Source organism: Periophthalmus magnuspinnatus, chromosome 6 (assembly GCF_009829125.3).
Source record: "Periophthalmus magnuspinnatus isolate fPerMag1 chromosome 6, fPerMag1.2.pri, whole genome shotgun sequence".
Taxonomy (NCBI): Eukaryota; Metazoa; Chordata; class Actinopteri; order Gobiiformes; family Gobiidae; genus Periophthalmus; species Periophthalmus magnuspinnatus.
Window position 1 is genome coordinate 15,699,647 of NC_047131.1, and position 23,540 is coordinate 15,723,186.

Genomic DNA, 23,540 nt, shown 5'->3' on the forward strand with positions numbered 1-23,540 from the left:
TTGGAAAAGTCCATAATATATATCGTAATTATTCCTTCATGCAATGATGTGGGTGATCTATTAACAAGGTTCCAACTGTAACCAACTGTTTCTCACAGGCAGTGTTTGGAAAAATGCTGTTCAAGTATAAAGGCCTATTTTTTTGTTATCAGTCATGTGTAATCTAATACAGTGTTTCTCAAACTGCATGTACTTCAGGTGGTACACCAATTCTTCTGATGAAATAGTAGCTAAGTTTAGAGTAATCTGCATTTTTGTACTCCTGTATCCGTGTTTAGGACTAGTAACTGTGTAATCTTAATTTAGGCCTGCACAGTTTAACCACGTGTAGATTGACAATAGTCTTTATAGATCTGATTTAGATCTGGTGGTACCCAAATGGCGTCATATTTTCATAGGTGGTACTTGGTGTGAAAAGTTTGACAATCATTGATCTAAAGAATTACTATTACGTCTGTTCCAACACCATTATCATTACTGTCAATGTAACAGAGCTTGTTATTCTACTGATTCACAGCAACAGTGATTTTGGGAAGTAAACAGGAACAAGATAAGGCCTCAGTGATGATGGTTGGCTAAAAAGAGATAGACTGTAAAAGTGATCAATTAGAAGCAGCATAATAAAAACAGCTAAAATATACAGCTCATTAGAGCTAGACAACATACTGTTTTGAATCAGTGTTTACAGAGCATGAATAAAACTGTAGGTCAAAAAGTCCATGAAAACAGAGAAATATAAATATGGATAGTAAAAAAACTTCACAAATGCCCAGGCTTCATTATCAAGTATAATAATGACTATAATAACTATACTGTGAATGGTATACCTAACCCTGTGTTCAAAGCTGAACAATTCAATGCAAAAAGGCTATACATTAAGGAACGATTCATAGACAAATATAGACACTCATGATATTTGTGAGTTCACAAACCCTATGTTGAGGTAGTCTCACTGTAAGGTTCAAATTCGCCTAGCGGAGGGCAGACCAATGGCAGAACAGCACTGAGGTTTGCGCGGAAGTCAAAGGCAAAGTACCCAAGCAAGCAAACAAACAAACATGGCGACGCCAACAGATGTACTCTATCCTATTTTTATGAAAATATAGACTATTTTGTTTGTGGAAAAATGTGCCGAAATTAGCCACTTTATGCATTTGTGGACAGGGAAGATGTCTGTGCTTTTCTCTCAACTAGAATCAACAAAAGTTAGATTTTTTGACTTGTTCTGTTGTGACGCTTGTTCTGCATCAGATTCAAATATTAGTCATAGTCACTTTCTCCCTATCATTTTCAGTGAGAGCCTTTCAACAACTCAGTGATACACATTTCAATGTGGCCTGAGTCAAGTTAGCACATGAGTTTGGGCTACAACTGTATGTCTTGCCAAAGGACACAACCTCAGTAAGCACTAGCATGAGCGACTGAGTCCAAGTGGGATAACACTGTACCAACTGAGCTGCTTCCACCCCAGGAACATATAACAGGCTTATTAAAAACCTAGATAATATTCAATTCAAAACAGCAAAATAAAAAAATGAAATGCACCAATCAAATCTGCTGGCCAAAGTGTATTTCTAGTGTGGCTGTACGTGCGTTTGTCCCTGGAGACGCTGCCCCTGAGATGAGAGTGCCATCTGCTAATGAAGAGGCACATCTGATGTACTCCACTGTTTACAAAGCTTCTTTCTATTTGTCACAGCCGCACAGCAGCAACAACAACAACTACGGCCACAGAAAATGAATGCACATTCATATCTGATGACATTTTAAGAATAAATTCTTTTAATATATATGTTTCAAAAAAAGGAGTAGACTGAAATGTTTTAGCAGTGTTCTTTTATATCATTGCCACACAAGCAATTTAATTAAAGGCCACATTTTGTCTCATGTATTTGAGCAAAACTTGTCTTGCGCTTGTCCACTGCGTACTGCCTGTATCTAATTATGAAGTGTTTTATTGTGCAAAAGTAAGTGCACTGTTAGCATGCTAGTTGGTGTTAGCTTTGAAAGTTGTCAAAAGTGCTTATAAACTCATCATGGTGAATAATTAAGATGCTCAGAATGCGTAAGGTAAGAGAAGAATAACTTATAGATCACTCCAAACCATTTAAAATGAACTAGGTCTGACAATGTAAAATATCACAATATGTTAAACTGTAGTAAGTAGTGTTTGCTAATTATGCAGATAGTGGTAGTGTTACCCTATTAGGGTTGCCAAAAGTTTCAAAAATCAGATTCTAATGGATACTAAAACCAGTATCGAAAATAGATGTAGAGTTTTAGCAAGTATCAATACTTTCTTTCTTTGAACAGTTTAAGAGTAATCTTGAACTTTATAAACACCAGTCCAGAACCACATGGTAACTTAAAAAAGTACTATTATTATTATTTTGTGCTGAAAATCACATTCTATTGTCCAAGTGTTTTGTCTTCCGTCATTGTGGTATCAAAATTGGTATAGAATATCAAGCCTTTTCCTTAGTATCGAAATTGAGTTTGAAATCTTAGTATCATGCACTTTTATCTATGCCTTATTTGGTGCTAAATGACAGTAAGGGTGTAGGCTTTTAGTTGACCACAATTTGTATTAGTCAACTACTTTTTTTTTTTTTAGATTATGAGGACGTATATGGGAAAAAAGCAGAAAGGAGTTGGTGAGCTAGCTGAAGATTTGGTATTTTTGTTGTTTATCTGTAAAAAGGCAGTTTAACTCACGATTCACAAGTTTTATCTGTATTTATATAAATTCATCGTTTCCTAGTGCTTTTTCTGCATAGTTGTTTTTGTAGTAGTAGTCTTGTGAGAGCAGTTTGTTTCAGATACATAGACATACCTAATAGTTTTAGTCAATCAATTGACTGGCAGGTCATGTCAATGTCAACCAAGAATTTATACAGTACTTTTAGTTAATAGTAATAAAAGTTAATAGTAAAATGTCTCCATAAACTCCTAGTGTTCTGCATACTTTTAAATGGCATTTGTGAGTCTAAGCCTGCCTGTCTCACACTGAGCTCAGCAGCACATCTTTAACACAGCCTAAACACAGTGACCTTTCCATCTCCCTCTAAACGTCCCTGAAAGCTTAAACGTCTTGTTGGAAGCAGAGAAACTCAAACAATACTTTAACACAATCCACATTCGATTTGGGGTTAACAAACACACTGAGGAAGCCTGATTTCAATAATTATACAGTGTCTGATTACATGTAATTAGCATAATGATAAAGTGTGGTGTACTGTTTACACAGATGTAAATGAGAGCGAAATGAGCGTGGTTAAAGATGAGCTTGAGAGACAAAGATGTAAAGAGCCTAAGTGGAATTCTTATAACTTTACAATAAGTTTGGACCAGTTTGTAAATATTGCAAATATATTTGCCTGGGATTCAGAATACACACTTCTTCAATACTTGTATTGAGTATGTAGTAGTGACTATTGTGAAGCAGCGAGTCTGGTCATAGAGAATCTCCTCGAGTTCAGATGGGTGTGACTGACATATGACTGTGTTATGTCTGCTTATGAGGAATAAAGAAAGGGAAAAATATCACAATGGATGGAAAAAAAACATTGCATATTTCTTCTGAATCAATAGTTGCTTTTCCATCACATTATTTTTAATGTGCATTTTGAAGATTTTCATAAGTAACTGGAGGTGAAACGCCAAATATGACATTTACAACCTTTACATAAAAGTTTACTCGCTCGCTTCAGGTCGATTCTGATTTGAGCACATAACATTCAAAGCACATTTTGGAAGGTGGAAATGTAATTAGTCATGAAGCGAATATAAAACCCACATGACCATCAGACTACATACCTGCACCAGACCAGAGTGAACGCAGGTGATGAACAAAGCCAGAATCTATAATTTGCTGCATACAAAAATAAATGTATGCAGCAAATTGCTAAATAACTGAGAAAGTGTGTCAAGGTTGCCAAGCTTCAGCAACCCGGCCCGCACAAGATTGTCAAAAAAAAACAAAACACCCAAAACCCGCAGAATGTGGCTGTATTTTTCACTGTATTTATGAAAGTAGCGTTCCTCCGGTAACATAGACCCACCCCTTCCCCTCACACACCAAGAGAAGCTTCACAGGGAGCAGATGGCTTTAAATACGAAAGATTTGTCACTGAAAGAACTTTCAATAGGATTATTCTAAAATCAATACATTTTGTGTGGAAAATAGCTCTGGCTAAACCTGTGGACAATATTTTTCACCTGCAGCAGCTCTTAAACAGTGGCCCAAAACCGAACAAAACCGGACTTTCACTTTGCAGCTGAACTGGGTTGACAGGCCATGCTTCATGTGAAACCTCCAGAATTCACTCACTGAGCAGCAGAGGCTGCACTGGCACTGCAAAAACATCTCTTTTTCAAGAGTGACTTGATTAATGATTGGCTGCAGGTGCTGGGGTTTAGGTAGTGAGTCCTTTGAGGTTTAAATCAACTATGTCTCGAGAACTTAAACACCAAATTATAAGAACTTGACTATAATACCCAATGTTTTTGTAATTAATATAGATTAATGAAATTGTTAGTAAATGCTGTTTGATTTAAACATATCTGGGGACACAAACAAGTTATGAAATAAATCTTACATACTACACTGTAACTCTCTTAGCGGCATGGTTCATTTCAGCACCATGGACAGCGAAAGGCCAAGTTCATGTGAAAAATAGAGGTTGCTGGAGTTGCTTTGGGGTTTATGTTGAAAAATCTGGTTGCATAAAGTAATTAAAACATTAATATTACATTAATTTATTAAGTTAATGCATACCTTTACTAGATTTTCTATAGCATAACACAGTGTTGTCACAATACTAAAATTTCAAACTTGATCTCGGTAAGGAATAGACTCTCAATACCGATTCCGATACCACAATGGAAAAAAACAAACACTTTCTTTAGACAATAAAATGTCAATTTCAACATTAAATGGTAGCACTTTCTTTTCCCATGTGGTCTTATATCTATGTAACCCATCAGTGGTCCAGGTAGGTTCCATAGTGGTCCATCTTATACTAATCTATATGGTCTTCTTCTGATAGATCATTCTCAAGCTTTGATACTTTTAACAACCCTATAACATTCTTTAAAAGTACACATTGCTAGTTTTTAAACAGTACATTGTGGCACCAAAGTATTTCCTGTAACTCTCCCAGCTTGTTTCACCGGGTTTGTTTACAGTGCAGTAATAGTGGTGATGGTCTTACCTAGTCGGGGGTCATACTGCCTCATCTGCACCTCCTCCACACAGTCTGCGGGGAACCAGCCAGTGCGCCCTTTCACCGTGCCTTCCCAGAATCCTCCTTCTCCTATGCTTAACACTGGGACACACAACAGGGAGAACAGTAAGTCAAACATTCAGAGAGGGGAGAGAGGCTGGGACCTGTGGAGTAATAACAGGGATTAAAGGGGAAAGCTTCAGAGGGAATGTTTTCACCAGGGCGATGTCAGGGAGGTGTATTGTGATAAGAGATTTCACAATAATATAAGAAGTTTGATTATGATCATTTGTAAGTGTTTTTCTTGTGCTTTTTCTTGAGCTACTCCTCGGAGAGTCAATATTTTTAATCTAAAAAATAATATGAATTTATGTGATATGAAATGTATTTATAAAAAAACAACAAAAAAACAAACAAACAATAAATGCCTTGTACGTATGTTTTTAAGTTTATGAGATAAAACTAAAAACAATTCACTATTCCAGTGACCTCAACAATTACCAACTGCTCTGGTTCCACAAGTAAATTTTCTATTCATTTTTCTCATAGACTTTAAAAAATCTAGTATTAAGAGTTCAATGGCATAGCAGAAGCAAAGCAGCTGCATGGTAACTAAATAGCCATGACACGGCTGTTTTAAATCCAAAAAGCACAAGCATTAACACAAGAGTTGAATAATTTGGCGGTTTATAAAGTTTCAGAAATAGATTTTAAGTAAGGCCATTAGTTACCACTTGGCTGATTAGCCCTGAGGTTTCAAACTTTTTTTAGACAGCCTATAGGAAAAATGTATGGGAAATTTACTTCTGGTACCGGGGTGTGGGCGGTCCCTATTGACCTCCATTGCCCGCTCAAATTGAATTTCCCCATTGTGAGTTCTTATCTTATCTTAAATTACAGTGTTAAGCTCTACCATCGGCTATGTTCACATTCACACAAAAATCTGATTATTATCAGATATCTGGATATTTAAAATGACATGAAAGCACAAAATCTGATGAGAACAATCAGAAGGACCATGACATGAAAGAAATTAGATGATTTTGCTGTTTACACATCATTTTAATAGTCTTACAACTCAAAAATAAGATAATAATCCGATTTAGAGTGTACATTTAAGCACAGCCAGTGTTATCTGTATCTGCATGCCCTAGTGAAAATGAGCCGTAACAGAGGATTGAAGGGAGGGAGGTGAAGGAGGCAAGCAACACATAGAAAAGAAATATGGTGGACCACTGGTGTAACTATAGGAGTTTAATGCTAAAAATCATTGTGTAGTGTCTACTGTGAGTTTGTGTGGAGGCTCATGATTGTTTCTAGATTTCTGAAAAACGTGCTTTGGCAAGACGTAAAGGGCATATTACACTATTTTCTGTTCAATGTTTTCATGTTGTTTCCTCATCAAAAACATACCTGGAGTTGTGTTTTGGTTCCGTCATGTGTTTTGTTTCACATGTTTAACCGCATATTTAGATTGGACTTATTAGACTTATTTTCTCTCAAACAGAAAACACTGCCCAACCTTGTGATGTCATGTGGTAATACAAGAAGTGGTTCACTGTGTTTTTTACAAAAATCATTTGGCTCTTTCCAGCCCTATAATTGCCAATCTCTACTGAACAAAGCGTAGCTATTAACTTGAAAACTTCTCCTTCATGACATCACAATGTGGAACAGAGCATTTCGAGCTTTGGAGATGTAAACAGACTAATAACGCAAGATTACTCAAACATGTGTGAATGAAACAAAACACCAGGTATGTTTTATAAGCCATTATAACATGGCTTAAAGCTCACAAGAGTTAATTTTGCATAATATAGGACCTTCAATGAAATTATTCTTGTCATATCAAAAAGAGATTGTTGTTTCCTCTGTTCCTTTGTAACTTTTGTAATGTCAAATCCAAAAGTTGTACAAGTCCATGATTCTATGACAGTGTTATCTCCCCTGATGTGGCCCTTACAGTAGCATGCGGCAGGGTGGCATAGAGAGCCACGGCGGGGCTGCTGCTGCTGCTGTGGTAATTAGAGATGAATGTAGAGTTGATATTGATCTTCGCTGTAAGCCTGAGCCAGCACGCACACTTGTACAACGCTCATCCATTATCCCAGCAAGCTCACACGCGCTCCGCTCCTGCACCTCTGGCCTGGCCTCTCCACACGTTGCTAGGAGACCGTGGTATGACGCTGCACACGGCACGCTAAATGATGGAGTCTACTACCTCAGTGGGCACTTGACAAAAACCAAGAGCATCCACTAAATACTTCTAGGCTGGCACTCCTAAGCATGATCCTGAGTTAATATCTAGAGAGGGCCCCTGGGTGCTGGGCTGCGCTCTTGAAAGGTGACCCAGCGGTAGGGGTTTAAATAGAAGATATTATGCTAAATCGACTTTTGGAGCTTTTTTTTACATTATAAGATTCCCTCGTCAAAAACATGTCTAAAGAGGTTTTATATGTCATCATGCACATTTGAGTAATCTAGTGATCTCTCCCAGGCCCTATTCAAACCCTCTAACAGTTAGCATTACAATTCTGTCCAATGCTCAGGCCACAAGCCTTCATCACCCATTCTCCCATATAGCAATTTTCTATAAATATACAAAAGCAGGATGTAAAACAATGCTCTACAGCTTACCAAACCTGATGCCATGTGCAGTAGTTTCATTAGTGAAGCGCACAACAATTGTGTTGGTGCGCAGAGATGAGTGAGAGGAGACATAGGGGGTTAAAAACAAACGCAAAGCTTATTAAACATGCTAATATGTTGTTTTTCGGCGAATATAGCACTTTCAAAACAATAAAAAGTAACATGGTGATCTAAATATGTTAAGCATTGTCAGTTAATACCACACAGAAGTAAAATACCTCCTCTTTAAGTATGGGTCAAATATACAAGAAAGATTTTTCTACAGGACCAAATACAAACAAAGCCAAAGCAAACAGGACCTAAAATAAACTGTGCACTATAATGGAAGAGATGTCAAGGAATTTGCAACTGCCCAGAGCTATAAAGGATGATGTCCTGTTTCTATTTAAAAGGCTTATATTGCAAGTATACTTACATTCTAAGTTATACTGTTGTTTCCTCATCACAAACATACCTGAGTGTTGTGTTTTGTTTCATTCACCCATGTTTAACACACAAACCTGCATTTTTAGGCTGTGTTCTTCCTTCAAACTGAAAACATTCCTGTGATGTCATTAAGTGGTAATAAAGGAAGTGCTCCACGGTGTTTTGAAACTCACACCTTTATTAGAATCATTTTGTTTAGCGTCACTGAAAAGGCTTTCCTCCTCGGTGCACCAGCTGATATTAGAGACTTTCTATTGACAATCTCAACTGTACAAAAGGTAAAATAAAAATATAAAAAAATAAAAGCAACTTAAAGTTATTCTGCAGACCAAAGTAGTTTAACTGAGGCTAAAAATAGAGCATTTTGGACTTGGGGGATGCAGGCAGCCTAATAATGCAGAATTACTCAAACAAGATTGAATGAAACAAAACACAATTCTGGGTATGTTTTTGATGAGATAGCTGCACATGACTAAAAGCTTACATGAGTCAGTTTTGCGTAATACAGGACCTTTAACTCAACATTTTGGTCTTAAAATGTTCGTTTAATCTGCTCTACATGATCCTGGTGTTTTTATTTCACTGGTTCATTCCCAAACAAGATATGTACATTAATAACAATCAGATCAGGTGCTTTATGCCCTTGCTAGCAACAGGTTGCCCTGTCTAGCATTAGGTTTGATTGATAGTGTTGCTAAGCAGAAGGGGCCTACTATAACTGGTAGCCTTGATTGGCTTAATTTGTCTGGAGCCGAATGCTATGGGTGACATCACAATCCCATAGTCCACTTCTTTATACAGTCTATGGACAAACCGGACCTGAGCTTGTAATGTTTAAATTTAGTTACAAGGTCTCATTTAAACATTTATGGACTTTCGGTCATTGCAACATTTAAATTATACCAAATACTCGCGCCTACCCCTATCAGAGTTTGACATTCATCTGTTCTAAAACCAACATGTTCTCCAACTGCCACCACAAATCACTCTCTTACACTTGACTGACACTGTTCCCAAAACAAACACACTAGTAGCAGAAGTAAAACTGTACTGTGAAGGCGTGCTGTTTATCAACTCCCTGCTGTAAAAACATGACACCAGCTCTGCAGACGCTCCGTTGAAGCTGTACTCTGATCCTGCCTGTCTCGCGGGATCACAGCACCTTGCTCGTCTCATGTCCAACCAGCAGGATGTGTGCCTCTCCTGAGTGTAGAGTGTGGAGTCTAAGTTCTAACCAAGGCACGTTCCACAGATATTAACCTCGTCATTGCTCATATTAGAGGCACACTACTATCAGTGTGGAAAAGTTAAAGGGGGGCTGAGTGGTAAAAAATTGCATTCAAGTTTATCAAATAATTGTCCTCAAGTAAAAGTTAATATAAGTATTAAGAAGAAAGTATTTGGGGGAACTACGACTTATCCAAGAGTAATTGTAAGAGTAACTGTCTCAGCTTGAATTTTTAAGCAAACATAATTTAAAGGACAATGTGTAAAAAGTATTGTTCTGGCATTTTGAAAGGATTTACCAAAAAAAAAAAATGGAAAACTACATCATATCTGAAGGACAGCTGTAAGAAGCACATGTTTACATCATTTCAGATTGACAATCTAAAGACTTTGTCACTTGTAGACTTACTCACAGTGGAAAGAGAAACCAAAACTTACTAGGAGTAAGTAGTGCTTAAGTAAATGTCAAATGTCAAATGTCAATCCCTCCTAGGCCATATTTGATCCCTCCTTACAGTTATCTGTATGATTCCTGTCCAATGGTCAGCCCACCAGCGTCACCCAAACTTCCACATGGCCATTTTCTATTGATATACAAAAGCATTATACAAAACAATACACTACAAATTCATAAACCGTATGTGATATGCAGTAGTTTCATTGCACGCTATTTGTAATGTGACAGTGCGCTGAAGGGGGGTGTGACTTAGCAATGAGAACAAAGGGAGGGGGGACTCAGCGTCAAAATTGAAACTGAAACATAATACGTTGTTTTTGGCGAATATAGCATTTTCAAAACAATAAAAAGGTAACATGGTGATCTAAATATGTTACAATGTGTTACAATTAATACTACATAGAAGTATTATACCTCCTCTTTAAGATCTGTGACAGCCAATTAAGAGTTGTTATTTAGTTTACTAAAAGTTTTGTAACAATAAAAAACATAATAATAGAGGTGCCGTGAGATTGACGGAGGGCTGTATTAGCAGTGATATGAGCTGACAGCCATAAGGACACAGTCTGACATAAGCAGACAGGTGCTCCCTGCTGTCTCATAAATGGACTGTCAGACTCTGGTCCAGAGAGGCTGTAGGTGAGTGTTTGCCCTTGGTTAAGTCAATCATGACCGCTGGTTTAAAAATAGCCTGAGAGAGGATGCAGTGCTATTTATACCCCTCACACTCACACCCCCCCCCCCCCCCCCCCCTCACACACCCCCCTTTCATGAATGAAAGAAAGACAATATGCACACTTGAAAGGTGTGAATGCATGAAGATGCAGACTTGTAAGGTATGAAAGAGAACATGCAGACTTGAAAGGTGTGAATGCATGAAAGAGAAGATGCAGAATTGTAAGGTATGAAAGAGAAGATACAGACTTGTATGGTTCGTGAATGAATGAAAGAGAAGATACACATTTGTAACTTATGAATGAATGAAAGAAAGACAATATGCACACTTGAAAGGTGTGAATGCATGAAAGAGAAGATGCAGAATTGTAAGGTATGAAAAAGAAGATACAGACTTGTATGGTTTGGGAATGAATGAAAGAGAAGATAGACTTGTAAGGTATAAATGAAAGAAAGAGAAATTACATGCTAAGGTAAGAATAAATGAAAGAAGATGCACACTTGTAAGGTAAGAACAAATGAAATGGAAAAAGCACACTTGTAATGTGTGAATAGTGATACACACTAAGTTATGAATGGAAGAGAAGATACATACCAAGGTATGAACAAATGGAAGAAAAGATGTACTTGTGAGCTATGAATTGCAATAGAAGTTGCACCCTAGTGAGGTATGAATGGATTAAAGAGAAGATACACTATGGTATGAATGAATTCACCAAACTCCAGTATTTCTTGCAGAGGCTCCCGCCACATGGTGCATCTGTGCTGAAAGAGGCAGATGCACGGCGATGGCTCTGTGCCACTAATGCACTCTCTCTGATTCCAGCAGGATACCCTGGACTCAGGCCAGAGCCACACTGTAGGCACACTTACAAACATGGCACTACAGGAGCCCTGTGCACAACTGTAAATAATAAATTATAGAAATGACAAATCTATTAGGGTAGCTAATTAGATCGTTGTGTTCCTCAAACTGGAAGGACACTGTAGGCAAAGTTTGTACAAAGTTTCACATGTGCACTTCATCAGTATTTGTCAGTATTTTGAGAAGGAGAGTTGCTGCCTGGACTGTATGTACAAACGAGTGTTGTCACGATGCTAAAATTTGAAACTAGATAGGATTGACTCAATATCGATTTTGATACCTAAATGATCATTTAAAAGCTATTTTTAAACATCATAGCAACTTTGATCACAAAACAACAGTATTTGTTTATTATACCATGTGGTCTTACACTAGCTAAAGATGAAACAGTTCAGGAAAGGTCCAATTTTATCCAGTTATGTGATTTTTTTCAGTACTGATACTTTCTTAAATGAGTATCTAATTTAAATACTAGTTTTAGTATCGATTAGAATCAGATTTTTGATACTTTGATAAAGTTGACACATTTAACAGTGATTTTAGTACTAAGGAGTGGAGTTGATTATGATAATTAAAAAAAACTCTTTCTTTAGACAATAGAATGTGATTTCTACATGAAATAATAGTACTTTATATAGTACCATCTGGTCTTATATCTATGTAATAGCTCAGTTGTCCAAGTAGGTCCTATAGTGGTCCATGGGACCCCAAGGCGTTCCTATGCTAGTTGAGAGACATAGTCCCTCCAGCTTGTCCTGAGTCTTCCCCAGGGCCTCCTCCCGGAGGGACATGCCTGAAACACCTCCCTAGGGAGGCATCCAAGAGGCAAACGGAACAGATGCCCAAACCACCTCAGCTCCAATACCGTGATGATAATAAAAAAATGTTTTTCTTTAGACAATAGAATGTGATTTTGAACAGTAAATCATAGTATTTTCTTTTATATTCCCATGTGGTCTTATATCTGTGTAATCCTTCAGTGGTCCAGGTAAGTTCCATAGTGGTCCATGGGTGTATACTAGTCTACGTGTCTTATACTTGTTCTGATACAGCTCAAGATCATTCTAAAGATATTCAGGAAAGGTTCATTTCTGTCTGGTCCTGTCTGTGACTTTTTAGTATCGATACCTGCTCAAAGAAGTATTTAGTTGTGAAACTAGTTTCAGTATCAATTTTCAATACTTTTGGCAACCCTAATAGTGATTAATTGTGATTTGCCTTGCCACTCTTGCGTGCTTCTCACTTGCTAACACATTGAGAATTCTCCTCACAAAAGTCCCAAAATAAGTCTACATGTTACAAAGTGCCTGAGTTGCCACAAATCTGTCGAAAACTTTTGAGCAGTGAGACTCATTTCTGCACTTCTGATTTGTGAGTGCACGGTGCATTCAAGGACAAGAGAAAACTGGGACAGCTCAGCACATACTAGGTCAACTGTAGCACTACAATTCTATATATGAATGACTCCCATTCTGGTCCATCAAGAAATCAACATGTTTCATTCAAAGGTCTTCAACCTACTATTTCATTGATAGAGTAATGTAAGAATAGGCAAAGACCTCAAGTTATCAATCAATTCAATCAATACATCTAATTATACTTTGCAGGGTTGTCAAAAGTATGGACACTCTGATACTAATCAATACTAAAACTAGTATTGAAACTAGATACTCATTTGAAAAAGTAATGATGCCAAGAAAGTCACATTCCCAGGAGAGAAATGAACCTTTTCTGAATATCTGTAGAATGATCTTGCGTTGTATCGGAGTGAGTATAAGACCACAAATTTTAATGAAATTTGTGAAATTAGAACAAAATATATATTAATAAACTATCAGCCCCTAACCTTCAATAGGACCAATATATGGTCTTCACATTGCAAATTTCAGTTCTTTTTGAAAATCCATCCATCCATCCATTTTCTTCCGCTTATCCGGGACCGGGTCGCGGGGGCAGCAGTCTAAGCAGGGACTCCCAGACTTCCCTCACCCCGGACACGTCCTCCAGCTCCTCCGGTGGGACCCCAAGGCGTTCCCAGGCCAGCCGAGAGACATAGTCCCTCCAGCGTGTCCTGGGTCTTCCCCGGGGCCTCCTCCCGGTGGGACATGCCCAGAACACCTCCCTAGGGAGGCGTCCAGGAGGCATCCTGAGCAGATGCCCGAGCCACCTCAGCTGGCTCCTCTCAACGTGTAGGAGCAGCGGCTCTACTCCGAGCTCCTCCCGTGTGACCGAGCTCCTCACCCTATCTCTAAGGGTGCGCCCGGCCACTCTGCGGAGGAAACCCATTTCAGCCGCTTGTATCCGCGATCTTGTCCTTTCGGTCATTACCCAAAGCTCATGACCATAGGTGAGGGTAGGAACGTAGATTGACCGGTAAATCGAGAGCTTTGCCTTCCGGCTCAGCTCCTTCTTTACCACAACGGACCGATACAGCGACCGCATCACTGCAGACCCTGCACCGATCCGCCTGTCAATCTCCCGCTCCATCCTTCCCTCACTCGTGAACAAGACCCCGAGATACTTGAACTCCTCCACTTGGGGCAGAGACTCACCACCCACCCGGAGAGAGAAAACCACCTTTTTCCGGTCGAGAACCATGGCCTCGGATTTGGAGGAGCTGATTCTCATCCCAGCCGCTTCACACTCGGCTGCAAACCGCCCCAGTGCCTGCTGCAGGTCCTGGCTCGAAGAAGCCGAAGAAGACAACATCATCTGCAAACAGCAGAGATGAAATCCTGTGGTTCCCAAACCAGGCCCCCTCCGGCCCCTGGCTGCGCCTAGAAATTCTGTCCATAAATATAATGAACAGAACCGGTGACAAAGGGCAGCCCTGGCGGAGTCCAACATGCACTGGGAACAGGTCTGACTTACTGCCGGCAATGCGAACACAGCTCCTGCTCCGGTCATACAGGGACCGGACAGCCCTTAGCAAAGAGCCCCGGACCCCATACTCCCAGAGCACCCCCCAAAGGACACCATGAGGGACACGGTCGAATGCCTTCTCCAGATCCACAAAACACATGTGGACTGGTTGGGCATACTCCCATGAGCCCTCGAGGACCCGATGGAGAGTATAGAGCTGGTCCAGTGTTCCACGACCGGGACGAAAACCACACTGCTCTTCCTGAATCCGAGGTTCGACTATCGGTCGGATTCTCCTCTCCAGTACCCTGGAATAGACCTTACCGGGAAGGCTGAGGAGTGTGATTCCCCTGTAATTGGAACACACCCTCCGGTCCCCCTTCTTATACAGAGGGACCACCACCCCGGTCTGCCATTCCACAGGTACTGTCCCCGACCGCCACGCGATGTTGCAGAGACATGTCAGCCAAGACAGTCCCACAACATCCAGAGACTTGAGGTACTCAGGACGGATCTCGTCCACCCCCGGAGCCTTGCCACCGAGGAGCTTGCCAACCACCTCAGTGACTTCAGCCAGGGTGATGGACGAGTCTGCCTCTGGGTCCCCAGTTTCTGCTTCCTCCTCGGAAGACGTGACAGTGGGATTGAGGAGATCCTCAAAGTATTCCTTCCACCGTCCGACAACATCCCCAGTCGAAGTCAGCAGCTCTCCACCCGCACTGTAAACAGTGTTGGTGAAGCACTGCTTTCCCCTCCTGAGGCGTCGGACGGTTTGCCAGAATCTCTTTGAGGCCGTCCGATAGTCCTCCTCCATGGCCTCCCCGAACTCCTCCCAACCCCGAGTTTTTGCCTCTGTGACTGCCCGAGCCGCGGCACGCTTGGCCCGCCGGTACTCATCAGCTGCCTCAGGAGTCCCACGAGCCAACAAGGCTCGATAGGACTCCTTCTTCAGCTTGACGGCATCCCTTACTTCCGGTGTCCACCACCGGGTTCGGGGATTGCCGCCGCGACAAGCACCACAGACCTTACGACCACAGCTACGAGCAGCCGCATCGACAATAGAGGTGGAGAACATGGCCCACTCGGAGTCCATGTCTCCAACCTCCCCCGGGATCAGGGAGAAGCTCTCCCGGAGGTGGGAGTTGAAGACCCCTCTGACAGAGGGCTCCGCCAGACGTTCCCAGCAGACCCTCACAATACGCTTGGGCCTGCCAGGTCTGTCCGGCTTCCTCCTCCGCCAGAGGATCCAACTCACCACCAGGTGGTGATCAGTTGACAGCTCAGCCCCTCTCTTCACCCGAGTGTCCAAGACACGCGGTCGGAGGTCAGATGACACGACAACAAAGTCGATCATCGACCTCCGACCTAGAGTGTCCTGGTGCCATGTGCACCGATGGACACCCTTGTGCTCGAACATGGTGTTTGTTATGGACAAGCTGTGACTAGCACAGAAGTCCAATAACAAAACTTTTTGAAAATATTATTATAAATTATAACTTTTTTCTTGAATGTATTTGGCAGTGTAGATTGTTTAATTATGTTTAAACCATGGAAACTACATATATTTTTTCTTCTCTTTTAAAAATGAAGTAACTCTAAATTATTCACCATACCCCCTGTAACATTCAGCGGGGCCTGTGTGTTTCAGAACAGCGCTGCAGAGGAGGTCCTGACCCAGTCTTTTCAAAGCTTTGTCGAGCGATTAGCAGCACCGCCCTGTGACCCTTCTCTGTTCCCCGCCTTTCTTCTTCTGTCAGGAGAGATCAAAATACGCCTGTTACTGTTGGCCAACTGGAGTAAGTCATCCAGTCATCCAGTAGGCCTCGGTCATGTTCAGGAGCAGTCAGTACAGATATCGGAGGCATTCAGCACCATATGGATCTAAGCATTAAAAGCTCATCACCCAAAAACTAAAATCATATTTAATGCAACATTATTGCCATTGCCTGGGATGTAGAATACACACTTCTTCAATTCTTTGCGAAGATGTGAGTCTGGGCACTGGTTAATGTCCCTGTTTTCAGATGTGTGTGATTGACAGGTGGATTATCCAGTCAGGGACACACATGGTCAGTCCGTATTGAAACAAATACACTTATATACAAATGCACAAAAACACTTATATTTAGATATTTTTGACCAGAAAGCTTCAAATGTACCTAGTTCACAATAAAATGACTACAACAGTAGATGACGCTATAAAAAAAGTGTCAGTTATTTAGTGTTTAGTTCCACTTTAAATGTAGCATTACAGTTGCTCAAAAAGTATCCACTAAATTACAATAACATGAAGATTTATAATTACTCCTCCCATGGCTACAAAAACAAAGCAGGCCAGTGGTTTTGCTGAGTACTGTACCTGGTTCAGTCAATGTTTTCTGCAGCAGGGTTCATGTTTATTCATACACTGATTAACTCTGCTGTGTTCCTCATTAGCATTTAGTGAGTGCAGGTCTTAGTAAATCAGACATATGCTAAGCTAGTGTGGGTTTGTATTTGTATAAAGCTCTGGGTGTGAGCCAGAGTTCAGAGGAAGTGTTCAGGAGAGAGGGGACAGTAGAATCATGGGACAGCTTGTGTTCAGCAGGAAACAGGTAGCAATGTGGGGGCGTGACCAAGCACCCCACTGTTTCTCTGATTGGACAGAAGGGGGGTTGCTGCGACAACAATGTCCTTGCCTGAAGCAGTTGTTCCATTTAATAACTTGATTTCATGTTATTTTTTTGTTTTGTTTAGTATTTATTTAGGATTTCACAACATTTTCCAAATGTGTTCACAGATAGAAGAGTAAAAAGTAGTGACACATTTGACTTCATCTGTCCATGTCCATGACAGATGGATAGATGCATGTAGGTTTGTGCAAATGAACTGTTGTTCAGAAAAATGCTAATGAAATATATTCATGGAATCACAACAGCACAGTTACGCACATAAGAGCTCACAAATATTCAGTTAGGTCCCACATTATACTGTTAGGCTATTTTTACATCAACGTAGCCTGGGTATATTTCATCATATAACTTAAAAAAATGTATGTATGGGCACTGGACAACACGTAAAAGCAGTACAGCTCAGATTTAAGTTTGATTTTAAATTATATGGAGGACCCCACCTGCTGGTGTACTGTGGCAATTTAAATAAGGCTAAAACATTCTTGTTTATCTTATTTATTTATTTTACTGTATTGTTTTACCTTGTTTTGAAAGGAGGTTGAAGGGTTATGAGGGCAAAGATCGTTCATATAGTAAAATATGTTCATGAACAAGCGGCTTCTTCAGTTCTGCTGGTGGGACGCTTCCTTGTATATGTCTGATGTTATATTGTTGATTCTGCAGAAATCTACGCTCTTTTTAAGTTCTCTTGTTTTTTTTCTTTTTTTTATGTGTAAGTCAATATGTTTTGACCTGAATGGACAATGCTTTTTTTCTGACTGTTTAATCTGCCTGTCAATCACGGCCAACAGAAATCAGGGGAAATGGATATGGTTCCAGACCAAATGTCTTTGTCAAATTAATATCATCAAACTGTTGGCTTTTGACTGGCTAGACAACAGATTTAGGGAAACAAGGCTATTATCAAGGCAAAAGAGCACGTCTCCAGGCAGACAATAGACTTCAGGCCTATACCTTCCTGATTATATACATTTTTTGTGGCATGGTCAATACAATCACCCAAAGGCTTAATGAATTTTTATGACGTTTCAGAGTGAAGACATTTTGCCACTCATCCAAGAGGTTTCTTCATTTCTGATCAAGTACGGGTGGGACCCAGCCTTATATCTGTCTGAAGGGAGGAGCTAACTACAATCAACTGTGTGAAATAAAAAGATGCTTAAAGACAAGAGCTTCATGACATCATGACATCATGCAGTGGGACTAAACATTTTGAGCTCTGGAGAGGGACAACTGCAGAAAAGAGAATGTGGTACCTTACATGATAACTTTTTACATAATATTTGAGTCATTTTGAATAGGGAAATGTGGAGTGTGATGGTATTGGATGTATTGTAATAGTATGTTAACCTGCCCGAGGACTGAAGATGGAAATTAGCTTTAGCTAAATCTGGTGTAAAGCATTTTTTTCTTTTATAAGATCAGTTTGTTTGCACATGGTCCCTGTTAAAATAAACCAATAAAGGATTACAAAACTCCGTGTAGGGCAGAACAATATGACACATTTATTCCCCTCATATTGATCAAGTAAATCATAGGTTTCATTTGACTTTGTTTATTAAAAAACAAATAGCAATTGCTTCCATTTCAACTGAATTTTAATCACTGAAATTTAACACAAAAAACGTCACATTGCATCCTTCATCATCTGAATTCAGAGGACTGGCTGTACACAATATATTATTGACAATTCGAAAGGGCTGAATCTCATATATTTTTAAATATATTATAAAACTCCAGCCCTAACATTATAAAATGATTAAAACAAAAAGCTAATTTTGCATATTTAGGTCTGCAATCCTATTAAGAAATATTACACTGACAATAAATTACCCAAAAAGTAAATAGATAACAACCAAATATTCCATTTACTAATGAGACAGTGAGACAGCTGCTTGTGAAATCACAAATGTGCCTGTTTGTCTAACTTGTGGGAGGCAATTACTTTCCCAGCTCTGCACAAAGGCAAATACACACAAAATGGAGCGCTAAAGCAGATTAGCAGAGATTAGCACACTTACACACTCCAGTTAGACGCATACACACCCCCACACACCCCCACACACACCCCCCCCCACACACACACACACGCCCGCATTCACCAAGCTGCCTAATGAATCCAGTCTGCACTCCCAGTATGAGGCTAACTAGCATGTTTAGCTCGGGTTCAGCACTTAGGCTCCATACAAGCTAACCCATCCTGACCCGCAAATGGATTACAGCAAAATGACATGGGGAGATCTGCTAAATGGGCCCTTTAAAAAAAACAAGAAAACGCTGGTGAACAATGCGGTTATTTTTGTCTTAAGTGATATGGCAGTGTTTTAATGCACTGACAATCTTACTTGTTGCTTAGAAACGGAAAAATATGCTTATTATTCTTACTCAGTCAAAAAAAAAAAAAGAAGGAAAAAAAAAAAAGCTTATTTGAGAGTCTGCTTGCTGCTTATCTGGAGGTGTTATTGTTTACCTGGAATGTTCCATAATATAGCATTAAACATCCCCCCGTGGAGGCAAGAAAGGAGTAATGTATGAACTTTTGAGAATTAACTGTTAGTCATACCTACTTAGTCTCTTCTCTCACTCGGATGTTGAACAGAGACAGAGAAACAACTGTCTGGGAGGGTCATAGTCAGTTGTTTCTATGTGGTTCTCATTCAATAAAATCTCTCATGCTGAGTTCACGGCATAGTGTCAAAAACTCGTTAATGCACCTAAAGTAAAACTAAATTTTAATCTGGTGTTCAAAAATTGTGCCAGTGGTTGAGGACTCACCACGTGAATTCTCTAGATGTGCTGCTTGAATGCTTGAAATGTGGCGTGAAAACACACCTTGACACTCGTCCCCCATAGACTCTGCATGTAAACCTGATGCCCCACAGTATGAAAGCAGCATCACCTTCTCACATGACTATATAATCCCCATTTTATGAAATGAATACTCCATGTCTGCTCAAAGTATTGATAATACAGATGTTGCTTTTACATTACACAAATCTGTATTTTGGCATATTTATGCATTTTACATTTTATCTTTATTACAATCATTATTATAACTGATCTTTGTTTTGTTTTGTATTTTGAGCTACTGAGTAATTTCCCCTGTAGATCAATTATGTTGGTGTCTAGTCTATTAAAGAAAAATGTATATATTTTGTTCTGTTGCAGCATACCAGGATGGTATGGGATTTCTCATGAAAGTGATTGTATAGAATATATTGCTTAGAGTTGGGGAAAATGGAGCTATTAGAAAAGGTCATAAAGTAGGTCTACAGGCACATAATACTTCAGACTACACCTTGCTATAAGTATATTCAGACTACACCTTGCTCAAGTATACCTTAAAGGTGCACTACCAAATTTTTACTTGTCTTAAAAACATGAAAAACAGAACTATTTGATTTTAAATGATTTGCAGTGGTGCAAAGTTATTCCTCACTTACCTTATACATTCAGAACATCCTAATAATTCTCTGTGATGAGTTTATAAGGTCTTTTCATAACCCCCAGAGACCAGTGTGGAGCTTTGCAGTGAGGGTAAAGCTAACAACAGCTAGCATGCTAATGTGCGCTTCTTGATTATTGAACAATAAAATGCTTTCTAATTAGATGCAGAGGGTACACAGTGGACATATTTTGACCTAAAAAGCTGCTTATACAATATCAATGTACTGGGACAGGGCCTTTAATACTAGTTACAGTCCCATTCCTAGTTGCCTGACAGTACACACATTGATTGAAATCAGATGTTGCCGCTTCTAAAATTGTTACAATCTCCACTAAATAAACAAACATTCTGACAACTATAACCCCATTTATTTAAACATAAAAACACTTAACCCTTGCATGTCTTGACACTAGCGTGACCGTGTCATTACAGTAAAAGCCTGCATATAGCGTCGGCAGGCCCTCACTGTTAATATTCTGAACACAGTGGGCGCGGCCGGAGCTCGTTAATCATGTTTGTGAATGTCTAATCTCAACGTTACTTGCGCCGCTTTCATTTTCATGGCTGTCGGTAAGATTTATAATGGCGTTTGGAGAGAGTGCATGGGCAGTGTGCATGGGCTATGTGGATGTGTGTGCGTGCTCCAATGGCATGCTCCTAAACGTGTCACCTTGTTCAGAAGGAGGATATCGGGAGAGTTGTTAAACCTATACACATGGACATAGCATAAGATACGTCTCTGGCTGTGTCTTGGTTGTGTCATAGATATGAGTTGATAGCATCAAATCATTTCATCAATTGTTTTGATGAAAAATGTCCTTGGCAAAAAGCAAATAATTCTGTCTTTTTATAGAAATATCTTGCAGCTTAGCTCTCCATGTTGTTGTCTTCTCTCAAATGTTAAAGAAGACCTATTGTGCTTGTGTCTTGATATAGTTATAATCTATGACACCCATGGATCATTATGTTATATTTTTTTATTTTTTTAAATTGCATTAATGATCTAAAACAAGTCTACTGATTTCCGGGTCAGAAAATTGCGGTGCCCAGTGGGAGCGGACCTTGGTGTAAACGTCATCACAACAAAGTGCTGCTCTGTCGGACGTTGGTCTGCAGATCACACTAACGAGTGCCAAAATAGCCATACAACACTGCTAAAACCTAGGTGTATGACCAATTAAGACAATACATTTGGAGAATGAAGTAATTACAGAGCAGTGGGGGTGTACCAGTGGTGGTGAAAAACGGGGGTTGATAGTGCAATGACATTTTGAAAAAGATGACTCAAATATCCATTAATCACTCTAAATACAACTTTGAGAGGGTAAATGAGAAAGGAAACAATTGCAACATGGTTAAAAACTCTATAAAGTGACTCTGCATAATAGGTGGCCTTTAATGTTCCCGGAGTTGTTTACAGTGCGGAGTCTGAACAGAATCCTACTAAACATAAATCACAAATCTTGTGACAATTATATATTATATATTGCATTGGTCTTTTGCTACAAACATTCTAATAAGGGGTTCGATATGTTTTTCAACCGATACTGATATCCGCTATTTGTCAAGCATTTGTAGCTTGCAACCAATATTTGCCTATGTTAAAATCAATAGGCTAAAGCCAAAGATTTTAGTGATGTTTTGTAATCAACTTTCCTCAAAAATAAGCTATGTCTTTAGCTCCATTACTCTTCTACTTCCATTGTAATGTCTACATATGATTTTACTATAAGCGTCGCTATATTGTCAATCCCTTGTTCTAATTATGTTAATAATGAAGCTATTAACATACTTAGCCTTTAGCTCAGACACCAATTATACTGTACAAGCTGTCTGACTGTCCTATAAAATAAAATGACCACATTCACTAATGAGAGCTAACCAGACCTCACATACATGGTTCACTATCATTATCGTAAATTATTGTATTTTCTATAGGCTTTGATAAATTCAATTATATGGAAGTGACATTACGACATCTTTGCTTTACAATGCCATAGTCCTCGGCCCAGATTAGCGACGCCATCACGTATGCCTCTACTAAATCAATTGTATGGGTGACCAGGTTACGCAGGTATGCTTCCTACCCGCTACCATGGCGACAGTAAGTGGCCTCTCCAGAAGTGTCGGTCCAGATGATGAGATCAGATTACATCAGTGAAAGGAGAGGGGAGACAAACAGCGTGGCCAGGCTATGGGACGGGACTGTTAATAGAGTGTGCTAAAAGGATTAGCCAAATCAAACAGGACCACCAGTGTACCCTAGCTAGTAGCAGCCGACTAGTAGTGAGCGACTGTAGCACGTGTGGTCAAGCCAAAGTGACACTAAGTGAATGAGATGGACAAATACATCTCAAGTTTGGACTAAGGTTGTGAAAAGTATTGAAAACCAGATGCTAACTAATACTAAAACTAGTATAGAAACTAGATACTCATTTGAACAAGTGTACTAAAAAAAATTAACTGGGCAGAAATGAACATTTCCTGAATACCTTTAGAGTCATTTTGAGGTATATCAGAATACGTATAAGACCACATAGACTAGTATACGCACATGGGCCACTATGGAACCAGCCTGGACAGTTTTACACAAATATAAAACCGCATGGTTATAAAAAGTACTATGATTTCATGTTGAAATCATAGTACTTGAAAATCTATTGGTGGACAAGAGACAGCTAGCTATATAAATACATACTTTTAACAATAAAATGAGAGGTAGTTTTGCCCCAGAACAGATATATTGTAAAAGCAGCTCCTAGGGTCTGTGTGCTGTATGTGTCTAAATATAAAGAGTTTTTTATTGTTTGTGAATCAAATCAAACAGAAGCACTCCAGCTAGCGTGTATAGTAGCAGCCCACTGTAGCATGTGAGCGGGCTAAGTGACGCTAAGTGAAAGGGATGGACAAACACGTCTCATTAAGTGTAGACTAGCAATTGTCTCACAGAACTGGAGACATGAGGAGGCTAAATGGTAGACAGGAGACGGCTTGTCTACACTAGACTCATGCTGTCTACAGACATTGATTCAAA

General features: G+C 39.7%; 1 protein-coding gene across 1 annotated transcript in view; it reads right to left on the minus strand.

Moving 5' to 3' along the window:
* shank3a (SH3 and multiple ankyrin repeat domains 3a) overlaps positions 1-23,540 on the minus strand; it is a 153,599-nt gene that overhangs the window by 34,926 nt on the left and 95,133 nt on the right. Inside the window, exon 14 of the mRNA XM_055222674.1 lies at positions 5,214-5,327. Coding sequence (XP_055078649.1) covers positions 5,214-5,327 — 114 coding nt within the window. The remainder of the gene's footprint in view (positions 1-5,213; positions 5,328-23,540) is intronic.